Source organism: Lethenteron reissneri, chromosome 57 (assembly GCF_015708825.2).
Source record: "Lethenteron reissneri isolate LAM-NWPU_2019-01 chromosome 57, ASM1570882v1, whole genome shotgun sequence".
Classification (NCBI taxonomy): Eukaryota; Metazoa; Chordata; class Hyperoartia; order Petromyzontiformes; family Petromyzontidae; genus Lethenteron; species Lethenteron reissneri.
Window position 1 is genome coordinate 4454685 of NC_083835.1, and position 21414 is coordinate 4476098.

A 21414-nucleotide genomic window follows, 5' to 3' on the forward strand; every position below is an offset into this window, starting at 1 on the left:
ACGCGGACGTCCGAAGAAGCGATGGATGGATCGAATAAAGGAAGACGTGAAGACGGTCAACGCATCCACTGAAGATGCCCTGGACCGAGCCAAATGGAGAAGACAATGCCGAAAAGCGGACCCTGCGCCACAGCGGGAACAACGCTAGGAAGAAGAAGGTGAGATCAGCGAGGTATTGTGGTTCATTTGGAATGAGCACCATCTACGAACTGCCCTTGCCAGCGGCTGCCCGCTCTCGCTCTCTCGTACGATGGCGAGCTGGAGAGGTTTTTCGTGTGACCCGTCGCTCAATCTCCGGCCTGCTCAAGTGAGCAGCTGAGTCGTGGCGTGCTCTTAAGAGTTCCTGGTTGGTTAGAGAGGGCCTCTCAGTTGTTCTCTCTGTGATCGGTGGAGAGGGGGATATGGTGATGGTGGTGGGGGTGGACATTTAACAACAAAAACAAAACACCACTTAACACATAATTCGGTTAGCCAGCCCCATGTAACATTTAGTTGTGGACAATGCAGAGTTTTTAATGAATTGACACAGTACAGTTAGGAGTTGACGATTAACTATAATTGGATTGGGCAGTATAGTCTGATAATTGTTAATTGCACTTTCATGAAAACAATGTAGATGTTTCATCTGCCCTATGACAACAAATTCAGTAACGCTTATTTTTTAATTAGGAAAAACTATAGATTTTGTGTACATTTCCTTTACAGCTGTTTGCACGAACGTACGTCTAATTTACAAACGTCTGTAAAAGCCAATGTGTTTATAAACTGAAAGGTTTACACCATTGGAACCTCATTTGCCAGTAAAAATATGATAATTGTTTTTTTTACCCTTCTATCTGGCAACAAAACTGACACCTTTTTTTACAAAGAGTCATGTTTGCACATGGGTTGGTCCAACACCATGTGAGACTAGGCTCTAAGGAAAGCTGTCTCGGGTGTGGACCAATCAACTTCAAGGACAGTGCACATTATCAGAGTTGTGTTTTTGTTTGCATTATGACTGCAGGTATTGTGGTCTATGCAAACATGACTCTTTGTAAAAAAAAGGTGTCAGTTTTGTTGCCAGATAGAAGGGTAAAAAAAAACAATTAAACTGAAAGGTATTTTATATTTGGTGAGATAATAACCACAAGCTCGCAAATCGGACGCAATTGTGTGATCAAGAACTTGGAGGTGCAGGGACCAAAGCTCAAGATACATCATGCAATGTGATTTGCAGTCCTGTACTTAACTACATGTCAAACATATAATACTAAAGTACTGTATTCATTTTCCTGGACCGCTTTGTGTCTCAAGATTCCTTATCAGAAGGCCCCACTTGGAAAGTGTGACCACCCAACACCACCTTGTTGAGTATTTGAAACCAATAAACCGCATGCACCATGGGTTTACCCAGAATTCATTCGTTTATCTAATCCCGTGGTGCCAGCCTTTGCTCCCATCAGTCCGGTTTTTTTTTTCAAAGGGTGCAGGTGGCCGTTATGGCACAACAGAGGGCTTTCCCGAACGCCAAGAGGCCCCCTTGAGAAGGACCCAATAGTTTGGTAAATCAGATATACATTACGTGCGGAGCTTTACATTCTCCAAGGTTGAGGGCTGGGCTGGTGTTGCGTGCGGTTATATGGCCGGGATTATGCGTCAGCGTGTTGTGCCACCCGGTACCTTGCACCAATTTGTTTTACACCGTTGCACGGATAGGAGACCCCAAAAAAAAAAAAGTCGTTGCTTTAATTTTTTTTTGGTTAAACATTAACGGAAGGGTCAACAGCCGTGACGAGTGAAGCAGGGCTGCCCCCTTCTCCGTATCTCCCCCACCCCTCCTCCTCGTACCGACCGACTACGGACAGGGCGGCGAGGGGGTTCAACACCCCTACTAACCCCCACCGCGCACACACACAGCGGAGGACTTGTCACCGTGGAAACTTGCGAAATTTTGTGGCTTAGCGAGTACAAAAGGCGACACCACAGCACGGCTCAGGCATTCGTTCATCGATCGGAGCAACGAGCAGCAAGCATCTCATCCTCCTCACCTCATCCTCACCTGAGCTCTCGGACTGTGAACGCAAACAAGGTCAGTTCAAATGCACTGAACTTGCACGACAGGGTGTGTGTGCATTAACGTAAAAGTGAGGACGTGCAGAGCTGGATTTTGTGAAATTGAGTACGAACAGTGGATCCGTGGAAAAGTGAGAGAATTGGCTCTGTCTGTTGGAGTGTGGAATTTTCACCGTCGGCTCAGGGTTGCCAACATAGACGATTGCTGCCTTGCAGCTCATTTAGGCATGGAGGCATTTTGTATTGCACTATGATGGTTTTGTTCAAACAACCAAATGAGAGTCCATTAAAATGCTGGGCCTGATATATGTTTTGGCGGAAAAGCTGTTTGCGCCTTTATTGGGCGCAATTTTTTTATTAGCCAAATTACCACTAAATCTCAATAACAATTGTGTAATGGTTTACACAGTCGCAGTTGAAACAATGTTGCGAGTTTCTAAAACAACCCACCCGCCTCTGTCCACCCAGCAGTATGAAAGGAATATATCGGAGTCCATCGTCAGGTCGTGCGAGATGGGGTAGCAGAGTATGGCTACTCACACTTCTACCAAGATATCTGGCCTGGGTAGAAGAGTAGGCCAAATACTCTGTCGAGGGGGTTCTCTCTTGAGCATCGTCTTGTGGAAGCCATTCTGCCAGCAGTTGTGTGATTGAGCAATTGCAGGACTGCACCTTTACCAAACCCTCTCTGCCTTTGCGTGTGTTTTTAGACCCACCGTGCAAACATATGTGATTGCCTCATTGTTGAAAGACTTGACTTTTTCTTTTAATTCTCCCAGATATTGAAAGATGTGTACCGGCAAGTGCGCCGACTTCATTGGCAAGGCCCTCATTCCGCTGGCCGTGCTGTCAATCCTCGCCAACATCCTGCTATTTTTCCCCGATGGAAAAGTGGAATTTGCTTCAGAGAATCATCTCACCCCACAAGTATGGTTCTTCCATGGGATAGTCGGCGCCGGGCTGCTGGTAAGTCTTTCATTGTTCAGGGCTGGTACATTCCAGCCAGGTGAATCACGGGAAGGTTGTGAATTTCGAATTCAAATCCTGGTTGGGGTTCTTAAATCAGCCCATCATCCCACTGGAGTCAATAAAATGAGTCCTGTTTTCGTGGTTGTTCTATGCCACTGGCTCACGGCTAAATGCTCATTGGAGTAGAAAATCAGTTTGACTATTTTTTTAAAATTATACATTGCGGTGGAGCGGTGGCGCAGTTGTTGGCGAGCTGCTCCATGCTCCGCGAACTAAGATCGCACTCTGAATCAGCTCGAGTCCCGTCCATGGCTAACATCTCCATGGGTATTACTTCATCGTGTTGGAGTGCCGTCCGGTGATAGGGTGGGGGGCCTGAAACTGTTCAGATAAAACCCGCCACTGATGTTAGTCGTGGCTTGGAATCAAACTCAGATTGCTGGGCTCATCGTGCAATGTGTGGACCATTGCAACAGCCTCGCCTCACCAGATATTCATATAAAGTTCAACACGTGTATTTTGAGATTAATCTCTTTATATGTTGATTTATATTTTATCACAACTCGAGTAAATTGCACGTATGCATTTGTGTACAACGACTATGTGCATGGTATATTATGTAGAGATTATACAGAATGTTAAATAATGTGATATCTAAAATTGCTGTAACCTTAATTTGATGCACAATTTTTCCCGTCGAGAAACTTTGATTTAATTAAGCCAGCACAAAGTTTTGTAAATGACTTAGCAGCAATTTTGTTATGTGCAGACTGTCCCAAAGATTTTAAACAAGTGTTGTAAATATTTTACCGAGTGCCGCTTATATTGCATCGTTTATTTTGCTCTTTCAGATGTTCATTCCAGCCTTGCTCAACACCAGGCTGGATGAGAAGGGCTGCTGTGGAAATCGTTGCGGGGTAAAGATTACATTTCCATTTTAGAGAACACACTGATGAATCGATATCATAAGCCAATGAAACCCAACTATGAAACGGTTGATTATATTCATCATCATCAAGCCGGATGATTTAATCGCTCCATCTTCAAGTTGCACGTCCTCTCAGAACGCTCCATCCCTGGCTGCCACTCTATAACTCCTCCTGTATTATTCTGCCGAGTGATGAGTTCTGTCCAAACCCACTTTCTTGTCTTAACAATTTGAATGAAGTCATTAACATCCATAGGTTATCGATTCCGTGTGTCGCCTCCTTCTGTCTCTCAATCTGCTCATCAAAACGAAATCTTTATGTAGACAGGAGGGATCCGTTGACCTACGAAGCTATTTTCACAGATGTACAGTTGTTGTAGCCTTGATTTAACCAGATGAAATAAAGCAATTGAGAGCGGTGAAACATTTCCTCATTGGCAAAGGTGACCTGGGTTAAATACATGATTAGTTTTGTATTTCTACGTCACCTTCTCTCTGCCCTCGGCGCCTTCACCAACACCCACTCACCGGCACGCCGAAGCATCGTCAAAGAACTCCCACGACAACTCACGGCGTGGCCGAGGTCGTCGTCAAGCGGTGGATTGGGGGATAAAACAATACGAGGGCTGCACATGCACACGTGCACGAGGCAATGGTCACGTGTACGATTTTAACGAGTGAACGTGAATGTTGTCGCAGATGCTGTTCTCCGTCCTCTTCAACGCCGTGGGCATCGTGGGCGCTGGGTACTGCTTTATTGTGTCAACCACTGGCCTGGTGGATGGACCCTATTGCAATGTTGGAAATGGATCCTGGGTGTCCCCATTCAAGAACGACACCATCTCAACTGAATATCTTAAGTACGTGGATTTTCATGCCTTGCCGCCACAATCTCTCGCGAGAGTCGCCAAAACGTCTTTGGAGGCCCTGGGCAAAACGCCAGATGAGGCCTTCTCTGAGACGGGCTCCACCGATCCTCGTTTTTTATCAGAATCGTCCTCTTCTTGATGTCGCTGTCCTGGGAAATCTCTCTGAGTCTTCCCAGGCCCTGAAAAGTCTCAGTTTGTTGTCAATTTCACAATAATACACCACGTAAGACAAGGCTTGTAGATGCAGTTTTCCCTTCTGCTGGTGTTTTTTTGGTGTGTTTTAACACCCTTAACACATATATCAAGTCTTTTTTTTACCATCTTAATACTTCTTGGTTCTTTCGGTAAAGTCCCGTAGAAGGAAAATAATACAATAAAAAAAATAAAACATAATAAAACTGGCAAGAGTCCCATAGATTTAACTGCTTAACCAAAGCTTTAAATGTTTGGCAGCATTTGCATTGTACTGTCTGCCTTTTGGCAGCCTTTGGCCTATGCTGCCGACCTTAACCAAGCCTCACTGACCAGCGTGGTACAGTATGGTCATAAAACTCACACAAACCCATCCGGTTGTGGGGTAGCCCTCATCCAGCAGTGGATTGACATAGGGGCTGTACATATACATGTCATTTTACATGATCAGTGTGTTAATTTAGTTGTCTCCGATTTTTTTTTGTTGTCCCTGCAATATTTGCTGTTGTCCGACATGCGTTATCTTTGTTCCCGTCCGTGTGATAATTTTCAGCCTCAACGGTAGCTACCTGTTCGATCAAGAAATTTGGAAAAAATGTGTCGAGCCTTTAAATGTAGTCCTGTGGAACATCGTGCTCTTCTCGATGCTGATCTGCTTCAGCGGCGCCCAGGTCGTGCTGTGCGCAACGCAGATGATCAACGGCCTCATCGGGGTGCTCTGTGGCACCTGCATGAAGGTAAGATTCAATTCCTCGTTGCAAACCTTCCCCTCGCTACTTACAACGGTCCTCTCCCATTACTCCCAGTTAGGGAGAGAGAAAACTAAAATACATACATACATCGATATTTAAAGCCAGTTGAAAACATTGCAACATAGTATCTGCCTCTCCCAGGAATACCAGGGCCACTGTATAATAATAACAACAACATTAGCGACAACTTTAATTTATCGTGCACCCATAATGTGGCAAACGTCTCAGCGGGCAGACATTTGAATGAGTAAATTGGAGATAATGGGTAGGGATTAAGCTAAGCGAGGAGAGAAAGGACGAAACTAACGAACACTTAAATAGATTCACAATAGCATCACAACTCGTGCTTTCTAACTAACACCATACACGTACAACTGAATGGAGTATAATTAAGAGAAGTCTATTTTCGCCGAGCACTGCATCGATTCACCATATGACACCAATCTAATCTGCCAATCACAACCAGCAATCTGACGACAGCACGGCAACTACTTAAAGACACGGTTTCAGGAAGGTCTTTCAGCTGAAAGTTGAGATGTTGTGAACACCTACCTGATGATTCTCGTTTGCATTTCCAGGGGGGGGGGGGGGTGGAGAAATATTGAAAGCATTTGTAAAACGGGCTTGCTTTATAACATCCTTCCAGGTTTTCTGAAAAACCAAATCAATTCACAAATTCCTTCCCCCCCCCCCCACGTGACAACTTGATTTGATTGGCTCTGTTAGGTGGTGGAGTTATAGTTAATAAAAGTGACACTATGTCTACATGATGATGTAATACAAAAGGAACTCATTATGATTCAACGTGAATCAGAAACTAATTGTAAATCATAATATTGGTCGTGAAAGCACAAGTATAAAAAATGTCATAGGTTAATTGACCTAAACATTTGCTTTATCGAAATTTGAACACAATGAACCGTTTTTTAAATTATATTTCCAGAGTCTTAAATCTTTATAGCTGCAATTGGAGCAGAGAGAGGCAGATTAGTTTGTAGACGTCAAACCAACTGACCTATTCGTAAACCTCCAATCGGGTCATAAATGCAACGACTCTGCTCAACTGCGATAATTTCGACCAGCCCTAAACACTCAACAGTACATTCAACGTGTCCATTGCCTTCACCAGTGCGTCTTATATTCTGTTGTGCTCGAACTCTGTTTTACGACCGCTGTTTCCCCCCACCCGTTTTTTTTCTTTCAGAATGAAGTTGTTTAAATTAAAAAAGAAGAAAATAAAATTAAAGAAGTAAAAGCAAAGGTTATAAAACGGTAAACTCTATGACCTGGGCATTGAGATCGCTGTCTGGAGAGAAACCTACAGGAATGCACACATCTCTTCAAAAACCAAACGACCACTTTATCCTTTGTTCTTACAAAAAAACGCAGTTGTGTACATTTTTTAAAAGACAATTCAGGCTTGTGCACTGTACGTTATGAATTGTTTTAAATAAATACTTCCGGATATGCTACTTTTTTGACTTTTGAAAACAGCTGTTTTTAAATGCATATGCTACATGGCCAAAGGCAATTTTGTTGTTGTTGTTGTTATTTTAATGAAATTTGATGGAGGTGAAAATTTCCGAGAGTTGTACAGGCATAATTGTGATATATTATGGTTACATATAGTATTTTTAACTTCAAATAAACATTACAATTGATTGTGGAAAATAATGGTTAGGAGGTGCCTCGTTGTTGTCTGGTTATTTTAAATGAATTGGACATGCTCCGTACAATTATTATTTACGTCATTGTTTACCTTTATAATTGAAAATATATGAATTAAATATCCACAATAAACTCTGGTTTGACCAGCATATTTGGTACTGTGTTTACAAAAATAACGATTTAATTAATGTGGCAAAAACTGAAAATTGTATTACAAATAAATATATTTGAGATAAAAAATGATACAATGACATATACAAACAATTACAGTTGTCAAATTATTAGTTCTGGTGTGAGATGTGTTGTGTGGTACCTCAAGTACTGTGAGTTGTGATAACGGCATGGGGGAGGGCATTAATCCAACAGTGGATAAAGACAATGGCTGATGTCAATGATTAAGATATTGGATTTTAAGAATGATTGTGACATTTATTTGACCATGGTAATGGGATTCACCTGAGTTTAATTCCCCCGCCATGGCTAACATCGACGGCCAGTCAATATCTGAAACAATCCTGGCACCCCCCTTCACACCCATCAACCCACCCCGTTAAAAAACCCAGCACTGACCAACATGGTGAAGTATGGTAAAACAAAAACATAACTGAGACAACGGGGTGGGTTATTATAACGTTACCATTAATCACTGGATTCGGGATTATGATTCAATTTCAGAATCATACTGTAAAACATAACACATTCCTGCGGAGGGAGCTGGTAGGAACGTTAGGTTGCTCGGTCAATGGCCAGGGTCAACGGCGGCGTGGTGTATTCCGCAAATATGCCCGACTGTGCGGGCAGGCACATGTCGGCGTGAGTAGGTTAAACGTTGAGTTCTATAAGGGCACCACGGATGACCAGCCCCACCCCACTCAGCCCCACCCCTCCCACCCCCCACCCAGCCCCACCCTCCCCACCCAGCCCCTTCCCACCCTCCCCTCCCCACCCAGCCCCACCCCTCCCATTTTTGGATGCACGACGGACGGATACAATAATCCCCTGTGGGCTGGTGTAACCAGGTGGTTCCTACCAGTATCATACATAGTCTGCAGCACTAAGCGCCGCTGCTGGCAGTGAAGTGTCATGGCTGGAATGTGACCCCTAAGCTTGAGGTCACCAATGTGCCCGCGGTGACTTTACACTGAAGAGTTAATTTCGCGAAACCTGCATAAAAACCCGAGAGGGCACTTTGGGCCTCATACCACCACCACGTGCAACAGGGTACGTGGATCTCTGGGAAAATGAAGTCTGCTGCACGTGCACTCTGGTAAACCATACTCTTAGGTTCTTTCGGTAAATCTTCTTGGTTCTTTCGGTAAAGTCACGTAGAAGGGAAATAATAAAATAATAAAAATAAAACATAATAAAATACAATTCTCACGACGTGTCGGCCACAACGCAAGCAGCCGTTTCGGCGTTGTGGCCGCAACATCGTGAAAATTGAATTTTATTATGTTTTATTTTTATTATTTTATTATTTCCCTTCTACGTGACTTTACCGAAAGAACCAAGAAGATGAATCCCTGCAGTCACGAAAGCTTCAAATCTATATTTAATCTGGTAAACCTGAAAATTCTACATTTGCCTCTTGGCTACTGATTATGATGATCGGGACAATCATCGAAACACTAAAACCCTGCATGGAAAGCAATAGACCCTATAGCGTCCGTAGATAATAGGAGTTGCAGATCGTAGGGGAGTGGATACGAGGGTTCTCCGATATTTAAAATGTGAAGGACCTCTCAACTCAAACGAAGAAAAGATCTCGATGGAGCATGGAAATAAGCCAAGAACACACCATCTAAACTAGCAGTCTCAATCTTATCATAATTGCGGCCCCTCAATAAAAAAAACTTAGTTTAGTTTAAAACCACTGCTTCCCGCACCTCCACCATCCCCATTTAGCCCCAAAAAACACCACTAAGGTTACTCAGGCAGTGATCGATACAGACATTAATACAGAGGGATGACATGTCCCATGTCATGGCTCTCGGTCAAGTGCCAGGCATTTGTTTCATGTCTGTGTTATTATTTGTTCTTTATTTTGTCGCCATAACGTGGAGCCAACATTCCCGGAGCACATTAAAAATTGTCTCCTGCAGGCAGCCTGTTGCCCTCCACCACCCACGGAAGGGTCAAGACCCGCTGGTTTTAAGCAATTCCGCTCCACTCGGTACCAGTCATTGGCGCACACAAAAGAGCTACACAGAGACCTCAATGCGGGCACTATGTGCCGAATGCCCTTGGAACTGTGCTCCCTTTGCTGAAGATAACGATGCCATTTCCCCCCCCCCACCCCTCGTGCTCGTGATCCCTTATCTAGAGTTTAAACGTCAAATGTTTGCCGTAGCCTTGAAGATAACAGGTACATTCATTGGGGGGAGTGTTTTTTTTATTATTAACAGTCGGCTGAGCGTACGCGGCTGATAAAGTCCTGATGTGGCAGGTGATTTGTTCCCAGAGAGTAAGGTTCAATCAAATGGTGCTCGCACGATAGCGTCACTTTATATTGAGTGCACCTGCTGTTCACAACCACAGAGCCAATGTGTGCTGTCTTTGTTAAACAAAGTAAAAACAATGGAAAAGAACCCATATTTTATTTACCGAGGTAAAATCCCAACTGAGCCATTAGCGACCTAGCCACAAATGATAGCTCAACGAAGTGTCTTCTTATCGTGTGTAAATTTCGAGCAGCCATAGGCCTCGGCAAGGTAAGGTAAAAGTTAAAAGGTAACAAGTATAACCCGTAAAAACAAAGTTTTTCACTATAAATCCTTTATATGCGTGGCAGCTAGAGTCCTCTCGCCCTCTGGCTTGAGATGGCTGCCACCTATGGGCCAGATGATTGTCTGCCAGTATTAAGCAATTGGTAATTAAATATTTAATTTGTTTTCCCTAAACAGTGTAAAATTTTGGGAAAAAAATTTCACGAACATTAATTGTCTCGCACAACGAGTCTGTGTGCAAAATGTCATCTCGATTGGATCACGGGAAGTGGGTTAAAAAACGACCGAAAGATTTGCACGGTCGTAAGCAAGCAAGCACGCAAGCAAGCGAACTTAATATAAAGCATTTAAAAACGAGCCTACCTTTACCCTACCTTTCACCTTACCACAATACAATCACTCTACCCTACCTTTTACCCTTTAGCAGGTAAGGTAAACGGTAAAAAGCAACGAGCTTACCTTTACCCTACCTTTTACCCTTACCCCATACAAATAACCCGATTACAGGGTAATTACTAGGGAACTACTACACATGAACAAGGTTTTAGAACGGTAAATGCTAGGTAGAGCGCTTTAATCATATAGAATACTTTCGATGATTCCAATTTTACACGCTTTCTTTTAACTCACTGTCTGTTGTTGTTGTCGTTGTTGTCGTTATTGTTGTTGTTGTATCCTCAAATCTTGAAACTCAATTTTTACCCACTTCCTAATGTGGTATCGACTGCAAACTTGGTATACTTAGGTCATACTGATGACAATACTATATTCTATCATTACAAATATATATTTTTTTAAACATTATTTTTTTCATGTTATGTTTCGGCTTGGCTCTAATTGTCCACGCTCAACTGACGTTGGCTGTAATTGGCCACGGTCCCTGACGTTGTGGCAAGCTTCGGGGCCACTTCCTGGAGTCGTGGAGTTCTGCCATTACTCGTACAATTTAAAAAAACATGTTTTTAATAAAGTTTGTTTTAATATTACTTATTAAATGTAGGCCACGGACTGCGCCACGGAGCTTTTAGCGGTAAACAAGGTACCGTATTTACCGGGTAATACTTCGTGCTACCTTTACCCTACCGGGCAATTCTTCCGAGCTACCTTTACCCTGTACCCTTTACCCTTACCCCTTGGCATGTCGACACCTTTACCTTTACCCTTTTACCCGGTAAAAAGGGTAAATTACCTTGCCTTGCCGAGGCCTAAGCAGCCATATAATCTAAACAGATGTTTCTAAATGTGGAGGGCAAAAACTGTGTGTCTATGTAAGAAACGTCATTTGTCCATTAGTGCGTCCGTCCGTCAGTCCGTTGGTTACAACACTGAGTTTAGTCTTTTTTAACCACACAGAGTCGCTCAGGGGACATTTTCACCGTAAGGAACCAGAGGATGTTCTTGATATTGGTGACGGAGCTATGTAACGTATTTTACTACCAATTACACATACAAAAATATATACTTGACCCAATATTTCCACCACGCTCAATTACAATGATTGGGAGGGCCTTCTGATGGACATTAATTTAACATTGCAACGCGTCCAACCGTATTCACTCGCTCTCGAAAATCCCAAAATATCGACTCAAGAGGCGCAAGGAGGAACCACAGACAAGTGGGAAGGTAGCCAAGCAGTAAGCCGGCACCAACAATTGCCAAAGCTCTGCGGTCCTCTACATAGTAAGGTGTTAATGAGTGCTTACATCTTCTTGGTTCTTTCGGTAAAGTCACGTAGAAGGAAAATAATAAAATAATAAAAATAAAACATAATAAAATAATTCTCACGACGTTTCGGCCACAACGCAAGCAGCCGTCTTCAGGTGAAGAACAGGTCTGTCGAGAGACAGAGTCTGAATGGCACGCTCCAGGCTTGGAGCGTCTATTTAAGCTGGGATGGAGGGGCGAAGAGCGTCTTGACAAAATAATTTGCATATCAAGAGGAATTTAGCATATTTATGGGAAATGCAGATATGCGAATCGTACTACTTGTGAAATGCGTAGGAGGTTTGGCAAGGGGTTTAAAGTCATTATGCCCGTGCATTATGCAGGATTAGCAGTATCAAAGGGAGGGAGTAAGGTTAGAATTAATAAAGGGAAGGAATGTTAATAATATGGCGCCGCAGCAACTAATACATGTAGGATGACACTGGAGCACTCAGAGAGAACCCACGTGTGCGAGGAGGAGGGGGGGGGGGTACCCTCGATGCCATACGGACGGAACAGTTGAAGTCAAAATATTTTTGCGTATTTTATTCGCCCAGAGAGCCAGGGTACGGCTTCTCACCGACGCCTACGAGAAAGGAGTTTTGCAACATTTGTGCGGTGATCCACCAATCCTCATCTCCACATTGTTGAATTACAGGCGGGCATATAGCCACCTCCGGTATTACACCTAATGTAAAAAAAACACAAGCAAGCCTAATTGGGGCTACAGGTTATCTTAATATATGCAGTTTTATTTACGAATGTGGCTTTGGAACAAAATGCATTACCTTCGTGAATAATAAAGTGATGGTCCTGGATCATAAAGTGATGGTGCTGGATTAGTGATTTGTGAAGAGGTCCTGGATGATCATAGAGTGATGGTCCTGGATCAGTGATTTGTGAAGAGATTCTGAATCATAAAGTGATGGTCCTGGATTAGTGATTTGTGAAGAGGTCCTGGATGATCATAGAGTGATGGTCCTGGATCAGTGATTTGTGAAGAGATTCTGAATCATAAAGTGATGGTCCTGGATTAGTGATTTGTGAAGAGGTCCTGGATGATCATAGAGTGATGGTCCTGGATCAGTGATTTGTGAAGAGGTCCTGGATGATCATAGAGTGATGGTCCTGGATCAGTGATTTGTGAAAAGTTTCTGCCAAGTGCGTATCCAGTGTAGTCTCATAAATGCCCCCTTGACTCGCACGGCATGTGGAGGCCCTCATATTTATTAAATCACATCTGCCAACCAAACCGCGCTTGGCGATTTCACAGCTGTTACAGATGAGAGTGCGATACTAACTCTATTTCTGTTGAACTGTAAGTGGAATTTCTGCATATAACACATAACTTAATAATTGCTCAATTTAACGAGAGGATTTTTTGGGCTTTTAACAAAAATATATCTCGGTCCTGCGATGTAGCAAGCAACCCGTTTAGCACCTGCACGCTTTGGGCCACCCAGAGATTACTGGTGGCCCAGGGCACAAAGCCATATGGGGTCTAATGGTCTGTTGTATGTATATTTGAAGTGTGGATGTCTCTCTTCCAGTGGTCGCGTGGATTTTTCTCCGGGTCCTCCAGTTATTCCGTCCAGATTAAGAATCAACATGCGTTTAAAGTATATATTCCCACGGGAAAAGACACTTCGTTGAGGCTATCATTTGTGGCCAGGTCGCTTCTGAAAAATAGATTTACATCTCAGTAGTCCTTACCTAGTAAAATATTAAATAGTCGTAGTTAAGTGTATTGCCAAATTTCATGTTTTTATCGAGGGAGTTAACATCTCGCCACCGTTGCGAGATGCATATTCGTAGATTCTTCATAAATTCCAGCTCTGAAAAATTCAAATATTAATTTTACTTGGATACAATGAACATTACCATCAGCGTGAGAGTTAGTGGGAAGCGAAAAAGAGCTATACGGCTCAGTGTACCTTATCTATTTAAAATAAAGTTTAGTTTTAACTCGTGTTTTTGTTTAACTTCTTTGGCGGTGCAAGCAGTCAGCCGTGCTAACCGTTGTTGTGGGTCTCTCCTTTGTGTGAGGCCCAGGGCAAACTGACCCCCTCTCTGTGTATACACGAGCTAAGAATTCCTCAACGCTTGCAATTCAAGATCTCCCTCTACGAATACGAGATGATGGCAATGTGGGGGTTATCAAGGCGCTATAACACTGCTGATGGAGGGGGTGTACTGTGTCTTGTGGCGCCACCTGCCGGCGTGTTGGAAAATTAACGACAAGTCAACATTTGTTGTCATTAACGCTTCCGACTTCCCTAAAGAGGAAACGCGCAGTGTAGAACAAACAGAGCCGGCCCAGCCACTAAGCGACGCTTGCAATTGCAAAGGGCCCCGTGGCCAGCAGAGGGCCCCTTAGAGTCACTGCGAGCTAGTGGGTGAAAAAAATCATACATCAAAGGGGCCTCCAACCAAATTTTGCTTAGGGCCCCCAAAGGTCTAGGGCTGGCTCTGACAACAAACATCCCCTTATGGGCCAGGACCACACTGGAATTAAATATCCAGGGATTCCAATTCGCGTACATTATGGCTAGTCAACTTGGATTACGTGATGATAATATCACTTTTATTGGCGGTTTAAGGGACGCTGGTACATTCCAAGCGTTGTCATCTCAGACGGTACCAACACGTTTAATATGTTGTCTGGGCCCATGGCCGAATGTAGGCCTCGGCAAGGTAAGGTGAAAGGTTAAAACAACGAGCCTACCTTTACCCTACCTTTTCCCTTACCACAATACAATCACTCTACCCCTACCTTTTACCCTTTAGCAGGGTAAGGTAAAAGGTCAAAAGCAACGAGCCTCCATTTACCCTACCTTTTACCCTTACCCCATAAAAAATGACCCGATTACAGGGTAATTACTGGGGCACTACACATGAAAAAGGTTTATAACAGGTAAATGCTAGGTAGAGCGCTTTAATCATATAGAATACTCTCGATGAGTCCAATTCTAAATGGAGGCCACGGACTGCGCCACGGAGCTTTTAGCAAGCGGTGAACAAGATGTTTACCGGGTAATACTTTGCGTGTGTTCGACCCTGACCCTGACGCCTGCTGCTGTATATTTGGAGTTTGCGTGTCTCTCTCATCATCATCACGGTGGCTATGAGATGTTAACTACCTCGCTTGGTGTACAGGAGGTCGTGGGCTCGATCCCGACCCTGACGCCTGCTGTTATATATTTGGAGTTTGCGTGTCTCTCATCATCATCACGGTGGCTAGGAGATGTTAACTACCTCGCCTGGTGTGCAGGAGGTCGTGGGCTCGATCCAGACCCTGACGCCTGCTGCGGTATATTTGGAGTTTGCGTGTCTCTCTCTCTCCGTGGTAGCGTGGCATTTTCTCCGTATCCTTCGGTTTTTCCCTCCACATTTAGAATCGACATCACGCGTTTAGAATCGTTGGCTGTCCACGATGTCGTTTGTGGCCAGGTCGCTTCTGAGAAAGAGTTGTAGCTCAGTGGGGCCCTTACCTGGTGAAATTAAAATAATAAAATATATATTTTTTATTTGCTTACCTTTCCTAAAGTTTGCACTTATAACGTTTAAAAAAAAAATTGTGTCGTTGTAACGTTCTTACTCCGTGCCCCTACTGGACATCGGGGGAAAAAAGTGCTTTACAGCTCATCGGATTCCTCCTGCAGTATAAATACTGATTCTGATACTCGATTAGGTAAAATCATTAGGGGGGATGGGGGGGGGCTTGGGAGAGGGGGGTAGGGGAGGCAACCTCCACTCTACATCCTTCACTATACAATTACGATACTATATATTACTTTGTACATTGTATTAAGCATATAAATGTTATACTATTTGTTATTATACACTGTACCATATACAGCAGTGTGATATACATTAGGGTGGGTAGAATAATACATAGTGTAATATTACAATGTATAAGGTGCCAGGATGTTGAGTGGAGTTTGTCTGGTGCCAGGATGTAGAGTGGAGTTTGTGTGGTTTATAGCAATACAGTATCTAATTTAATGTTGGGTTTGTCTATGGCAGTATATAGTACGGTGTAGACTCGTGTGATGTAAGAGAATAAAGTTTAGATCAGGGGTCCTCAAACTTTTTAAACAGGGGGCCAGTTCACTGTCCCTCAGACCGTTGGAGGGCCGGACTATAGTTAAAAAAACTATGAACAAATTCCTATGCACACTGCATATATCTTATTTTGAAGTGAAGAAACAAAACGGGAATAAATACAATATTTAAAATGAAGAACAAGTAAAGTTAAATCAACAAACTTGCCAGTATTTCAATGGGAACTATGGGCCTGCTTTTGGCTAATGAGATGGTCAATGTCCGGTTCCATATTTGTCACTGCTAGTCGTAACAAGTGATGCAAGTGTGCATCCATTAGTCTAGATCTGGTTGGAGATTTCAAATGTTTCATTCTGGAAAAAGTCTGTTCACAGACATAAGTGCTGCCAAAGATGGTTGCCATTTTGAGTGCATGGTTCCTGAGATGAGGATATGTCTCAGAGGGGAGAGATGCATAGAAATTATGAAGGCTGCTTGACTTGAATGCGTCTTTCAGAGAGTCACAATTCTGCAGTTCAGCCAGTTCCATTTGGTAAATTGTATCCACATTTTCAATGTCAATAGAAAATGGGTTACGGAAAAGCTATATGTCCTGTTCATGGAGATGAAGCTCTTTAAATCCAAATTGGAACTCCTTTTGCAATTTTTCCAGTGAATCCACACGTTTTGTTTGGGAATGCAACCAATGGTTTTTCCGCTAACAGATTTTGAGTTGTGGGAAGATGGCAGAAGTTTTCCTCCTTCACTTGTTTGATGAGGAGGCCTAATATTACTTCAAATGCTTTGACATGTGATTGCATATCACAGATGAGCTTCCCCTTTCCTTGAAGTTGCACATTGAAACTGTTGAGTAGCTCTGTTACATCTGTCAGAAAGGCAAGGTGCCATTTCCATTCTGCATCATTGAGCTCTGGTACTTCTTTGTTTTTTTAAAGCAGAAAAGCTGTAATCTGTGGAAGTAAGTCATAGAAACGTTTCAAAACTCTCCCTCGACTCAGCCAACGGACTTCTGTGTGATACAGAACATCTTCATAGTCAACATTTAGCTCAGACAGAAATGCCTGAAATTGTCTGTGGTTTAGTGCATGAGCTCTAATGAAGTTAACACAAGATACCACAAATTTCATAACCGAGTCCCACTTCAGTGATTTACTACACAGCGCTTGTTGGTGGATGAGGCAGTGTATGGCTATTGGATGAGAATGGTTATGTTTGTCCATCTCTTGGTTAATGCGAGCAATTACTCCTTTCTTAGACCCACCATACTAGGAGCACCATCAGTTGTCACACTGGCTAGTTTAGCCCAGTTCAGCTCCAACCCATTCACAGTTTGGCAAACCTTTTCATAGATATACTCTCTTCTTGGTTCTTTCGGTAAAGTCACGTAGAAGGGAAGTAATAAAATAATAAAAATAAAACATAATAAAATAATTCTCACGACGTTTCGGCCACAACGCAAGCAGCCGTCCTCAGGTGAAAGCCAGGTCTGTCGGGGAGACAGCATCTGAATGAAACAGCACACGAGCTTGGAGCATATATAAGCTGGGTTGGAAACGGGGGAAAGAGCGCCTTGACAAAAGAATTTGCATATCAAGAGGAATTTAGCATATTTATGGGACATGCAGGAATGTTATTAGTACTACATATGCAGCACGGGCATATGTAGTACTAATCACATTCCTGCATTTCCCATAAATATGCTAAATTCCTCTTGATATTGAAATTATTTTGTCAAGGCGCTCTTTCCCCCGCTTCCAACCCAGCTTATATATGCTCCAAGCTCGTGTGCTCTTTCATTCAGACGCTGTCTCCCCAACAGACCTGGTTTTCACCTGAGGACGGCTGCTTGCGTTGTGGCCAAAACGTCGTGAGAATTATTTTATTACTTCCCTTCTATGTGACTTTACCGAAAAAACCAAGAAGATGAATCCCTGCAGTCACGAAAGCTTTAAATCGAAAGATATCCTCTCCTGTAGTTGTTCCTTTGATGCTTTGCAGTGCAGCAAGCTCTTCTGTGACTTCGAAATAGTCATTCGTCGCACGAATAAAAATTTGAAGTTGTGCAGAATCACGAACATCATTGCTTTCGTCGAGTGCCAAGGAAAAATAGGAAAGTTTTTTTGTGGAGTTTTGCAAATGCTGATGCAAATTGTCTCCCATTTCTTCAATCCTCCGTGTAATTGTAGGTCCTGAAAGACTCACTGTACTAAATAAATCGGCCTTCTCTGGACACATCTCTTTGGCAACAGAAAGAAGGCATTCTTTAACAAATTCTCCCTCCACGAATGGTCTGCCAGTGCATGCTATTAGCTTGGCAACTTGAAACCTTGCTCGCAGTGATGAAATATTTAGCTGCTTCTGCTTCACAAAACTATTTCGCTGAGTTGTTAATGTATTTTTCAGTTTTAATATTTTATCTTTTCTCACTTCTCCGACCAAACAAGCAAATGTATCTTTATGTTGAGTTTTATAATGTTGACGTAAATTGTATTCTTTGAACACAGACACTATATTCTGGCATATCAGACACACAGCTCTTTCCTTGTACTGCATGAAAAAATAATCATAAGTTCACTGTTCTTTGAATATCCTACACTCCGAGTCAATTTTTCTCTTTCTTGACATCATTGTTTCCTAGGGAGTCAAAATTGCTATTAGTAAAATACCAATATATACAGCGCTACAAAAACAATATACCAGCAATAACTTTGCCCACACAGAGACATACAGACTGCACTGCCCATCAATGCAGTCTGATTGGGGGAAACTCCGCCCCCTCTCCCTCTTCCACCAATGACCGTCCTTCTCATGTAGAAAAAAAGTAACAGACAGGCAGCGGCGGCAAAAACACCCGGCGGGCCGGATAAATGTCCTCGGCGGGCCGCATGTGGCCCGCGGGCCGTAGTTTGAGGACCCCTGGTTTAGATGGAAGCATATTATATTTTTTACGACGTAGAATTGTAATGTATTATTTACTGTTAGTAACTCAGCTTATTGTAGAGTATATTTAGTATACTGATGATACTATGTAGTTTATACTTTAGTTGTTTACGTGGTGGTTTTAGTTACTGCAGCTACATACTATTAACACTCCTTCCCTTTATTAATGCTACCCCTATCCCCCTCCTTTTGATGCTGCTAATCCTGCATAATGCACGGGCATAAGTAGTACTAATCACATACCTGCATTTCCCATATCCCCTCCCTTTGATGCTGCTAATCTTGCATAATGCACTTACACAAGTAGTACTAATCACATACCTGTATTTCCCATATCCCTCCTTTTGATGCTGCTAATCCTGCATAATGCACGGGCATAAGTAGTACTAATCACATACCTGCATTTCCCATATCCCCTCCCTTTGATGCTGCTAATCTTGCATAATGCACTTACACAAGTAGTACTAATCACATACCTGTATTTCCCATATCCCCTCCCTTTGATGCTGCTAATCCTGCATAATGCACGGGCATAAGTAGTACTAATCACATACCTGCATTTCCATATCCCCTCCCTTTGATGCTGCTAATCCTACATAATGCACGGGCACAAGTAGTACTAATCACATACCTGCATTTCCCATATCCCCTCCCTTTGATGCTGCTAATCCTGCATAATGCACGGGCATAAGTAGTACTAATCACATACCTGCATTTCCCATATCCCCTCCCTTTGATGCTGCTAATCCTGCATAATGCACGGGCATAAGTAGTACTAATCACATACCTGCATTTCCCATATCCCCTCCCTTTGATGCTGCTAATCCTGCATAATGCACGGGCATAAGTAGTACTAATCACATATCTGCATTTCCCATAAACATGCTAAATTCCTCTTGATATGCAAATTATTTTGTCAAGGCGCCCTTTCCAACCCAGCTTAAATATACGCTCCAAGCGTGGTGGTGTTTCATTCAGACGCTGTCTCCCCGACAGACCTGGTCTTCACCTGAGGACGGCTGCTTGTGTTGTGGCCGAAACGTCGTGAGAATTGTATCTAATTATGTTTTATTTTTATTATTTTATTATTTCCCTTCTACGTGACCTTACCGAACGAACCAAGAAGATGAATCCCTGCAGTCACGAAAGCTTTAAATCGAAAAATGAATAAAGCGCTCTAACTAGCAAAATTCCATGTTTTTTATCTCAGTAATTACCCTATAATCTAGAAATTTGTATGGGATAAGGGTAAAAGGTAAGGTAAAGGTAGCTCGTTCTTTTTTTTATCTTTTACCTTACCTGCTAAAGGGTAAAAGGTAGGGTAGCGCGATTGTATTGTGGTAAGGTATAAGGTAGTGTAAATTTCCTCTTGTTTTTTTTACCCTTTAACTTTTACCTTACCTTGCCGAGACCTCGTAGGGGAGACGGGATCGGGGGAATGGGGGAGGGGGAAGGGGAGGGGGGAGGGGGGTGAGGGGAGGTGGATGGGGGATTGGGGGGGGGGGGCTTTGGGGGAGGGGGGGGTAGGGGAGGGGGATCGGGGGGGTTGGGGGGAGGGGGGGAGGGGGTAAGGGGGATCGTAGAGCGGGGGGTTTGGGGGAGGGGGGATGGGGGGCTTTGGGGGAGGGGGGGTAGGGGAGGTGGGATGGGGGGGGGGGCTTTGGGGGGGGGGGGGGGGGGCTTGGGGGGAGGGGGGGGCTTTGGGGGGAGGGGTGTAGAAGAGAGGGGAAATCTCGGGGGGGGTAAATGGGGGGCTTCAAGTTCAAGTTCATTTATGGTATAGCCCTGTGAGCCATTCAGCTCTTGAATCGGGTGCAACCGCAACAAACAAAAAACCTCCAACGCAGCTTATATATAAGCTCCTAGCTTGGCATTGTCTCATTCTTCACCTGAAGACGGCTGCTTGCGTTGTAGCCGAAACGTCGTGAGAATTATTTTATTTTATTATGTTTTATTTTTATTATTTTATTACTTCCCTTCTACGTGACTTTACCGAAAGAACCAAGAAGATGAATCCCTGCAGTCACGAAAGCTTTAAATCGAAAAATGAACAAAAAACATCTTAAAGTGAATATGTGACTAAGTGCAAACAGAAAATTCAAGAAAAGACAGCAAAAATATTGCAGAAAAAACACCGTACACCAACGCTGTGTGCAAAAATCTCAGTGGGATGCAAGTCAAACAACAACAACCACAAGACAGCTTAGATTAAGGCCATCAGTCTAACTCTGTACTACAACAAACAAACATGGCTAAACCAATACACTTTTCGAAATCACCAAAATAAAGCCATGAAAGTAATGAAAAAGCAACCATAGGAACTGTGACGGAATTTTCACAATAAATGGCATAAACAACATCTACTACCAAAACCCTGCAGCCATAGCTGGCTGCATGAGTCACTCCACAACAGCAGGAGCATCAATCGGAGTATTGTAATTTTTCAATGCACCTTTAAGATCAGCACACTAAATCAAAACACAGGTCATACTTTGTAGCGATCATCCGGAGCGAAACATTTAATTTTAGGTCACTGAATAGCACTG

At 43.2% G+C, this 21414-nt stretch overlaps 1 protein-coding gene across 1 annotated transcript; it reads left to right on the forward strand.

Annotated features, from left to right (window-relative positions):
- Window positions 1-1912: 1912 nt before the first annotated feature.
- Window positions 1913-7582, forward strand: LOC133357284 (transmembrane 4 L6 family member 1-like). The gene is made up of 6 exons (XM_061575159.1): window positions 1913-2071; window positions 2835-3021; window positions 3876-3941; window positions 4652-4812; window positions 5567-5750; window positions 6970-7582. Exons 2-6 carry the CDS (start codon window positions 2845-2847, stop codon window positions 6982-6984), a joined length of 603 nt encoding a protein of 200 aa, XP_061431143.1. The 5' UTR covers window positions 1913-2071; window positions 2835-2844; the 3' UTR covers window positions 6985-7582.
- Window positions 7583-21414: the final 13832 nt, after the last annotated feature.

Excerpts from the sequence above, each read along its gene's own strand:
- LOC133357284 (XM_061575159.1), top strand. The coding sequence starts at position 2,845 with ATGTGTACCGGCAAGTGCGCCGACTTCATTGGCAAGGCCCTCATTCCG. Across the intron at positions 3,022-3,875 it reads TAGTCGGCGCCGGGCTGCTG|ATGTTCATTCCAGCCTTGCT; the intron begins GTAAGTCTTTCA and ends TTGCTCTTTCAG. Across the intron at positions 4,813-5,566 it reads ATCTCAACTGAATATCTTAA|CCTCAACGGTAGCTACCTGT; the intron begins GTACGTGGATTT and ends GATAATTTTCAG.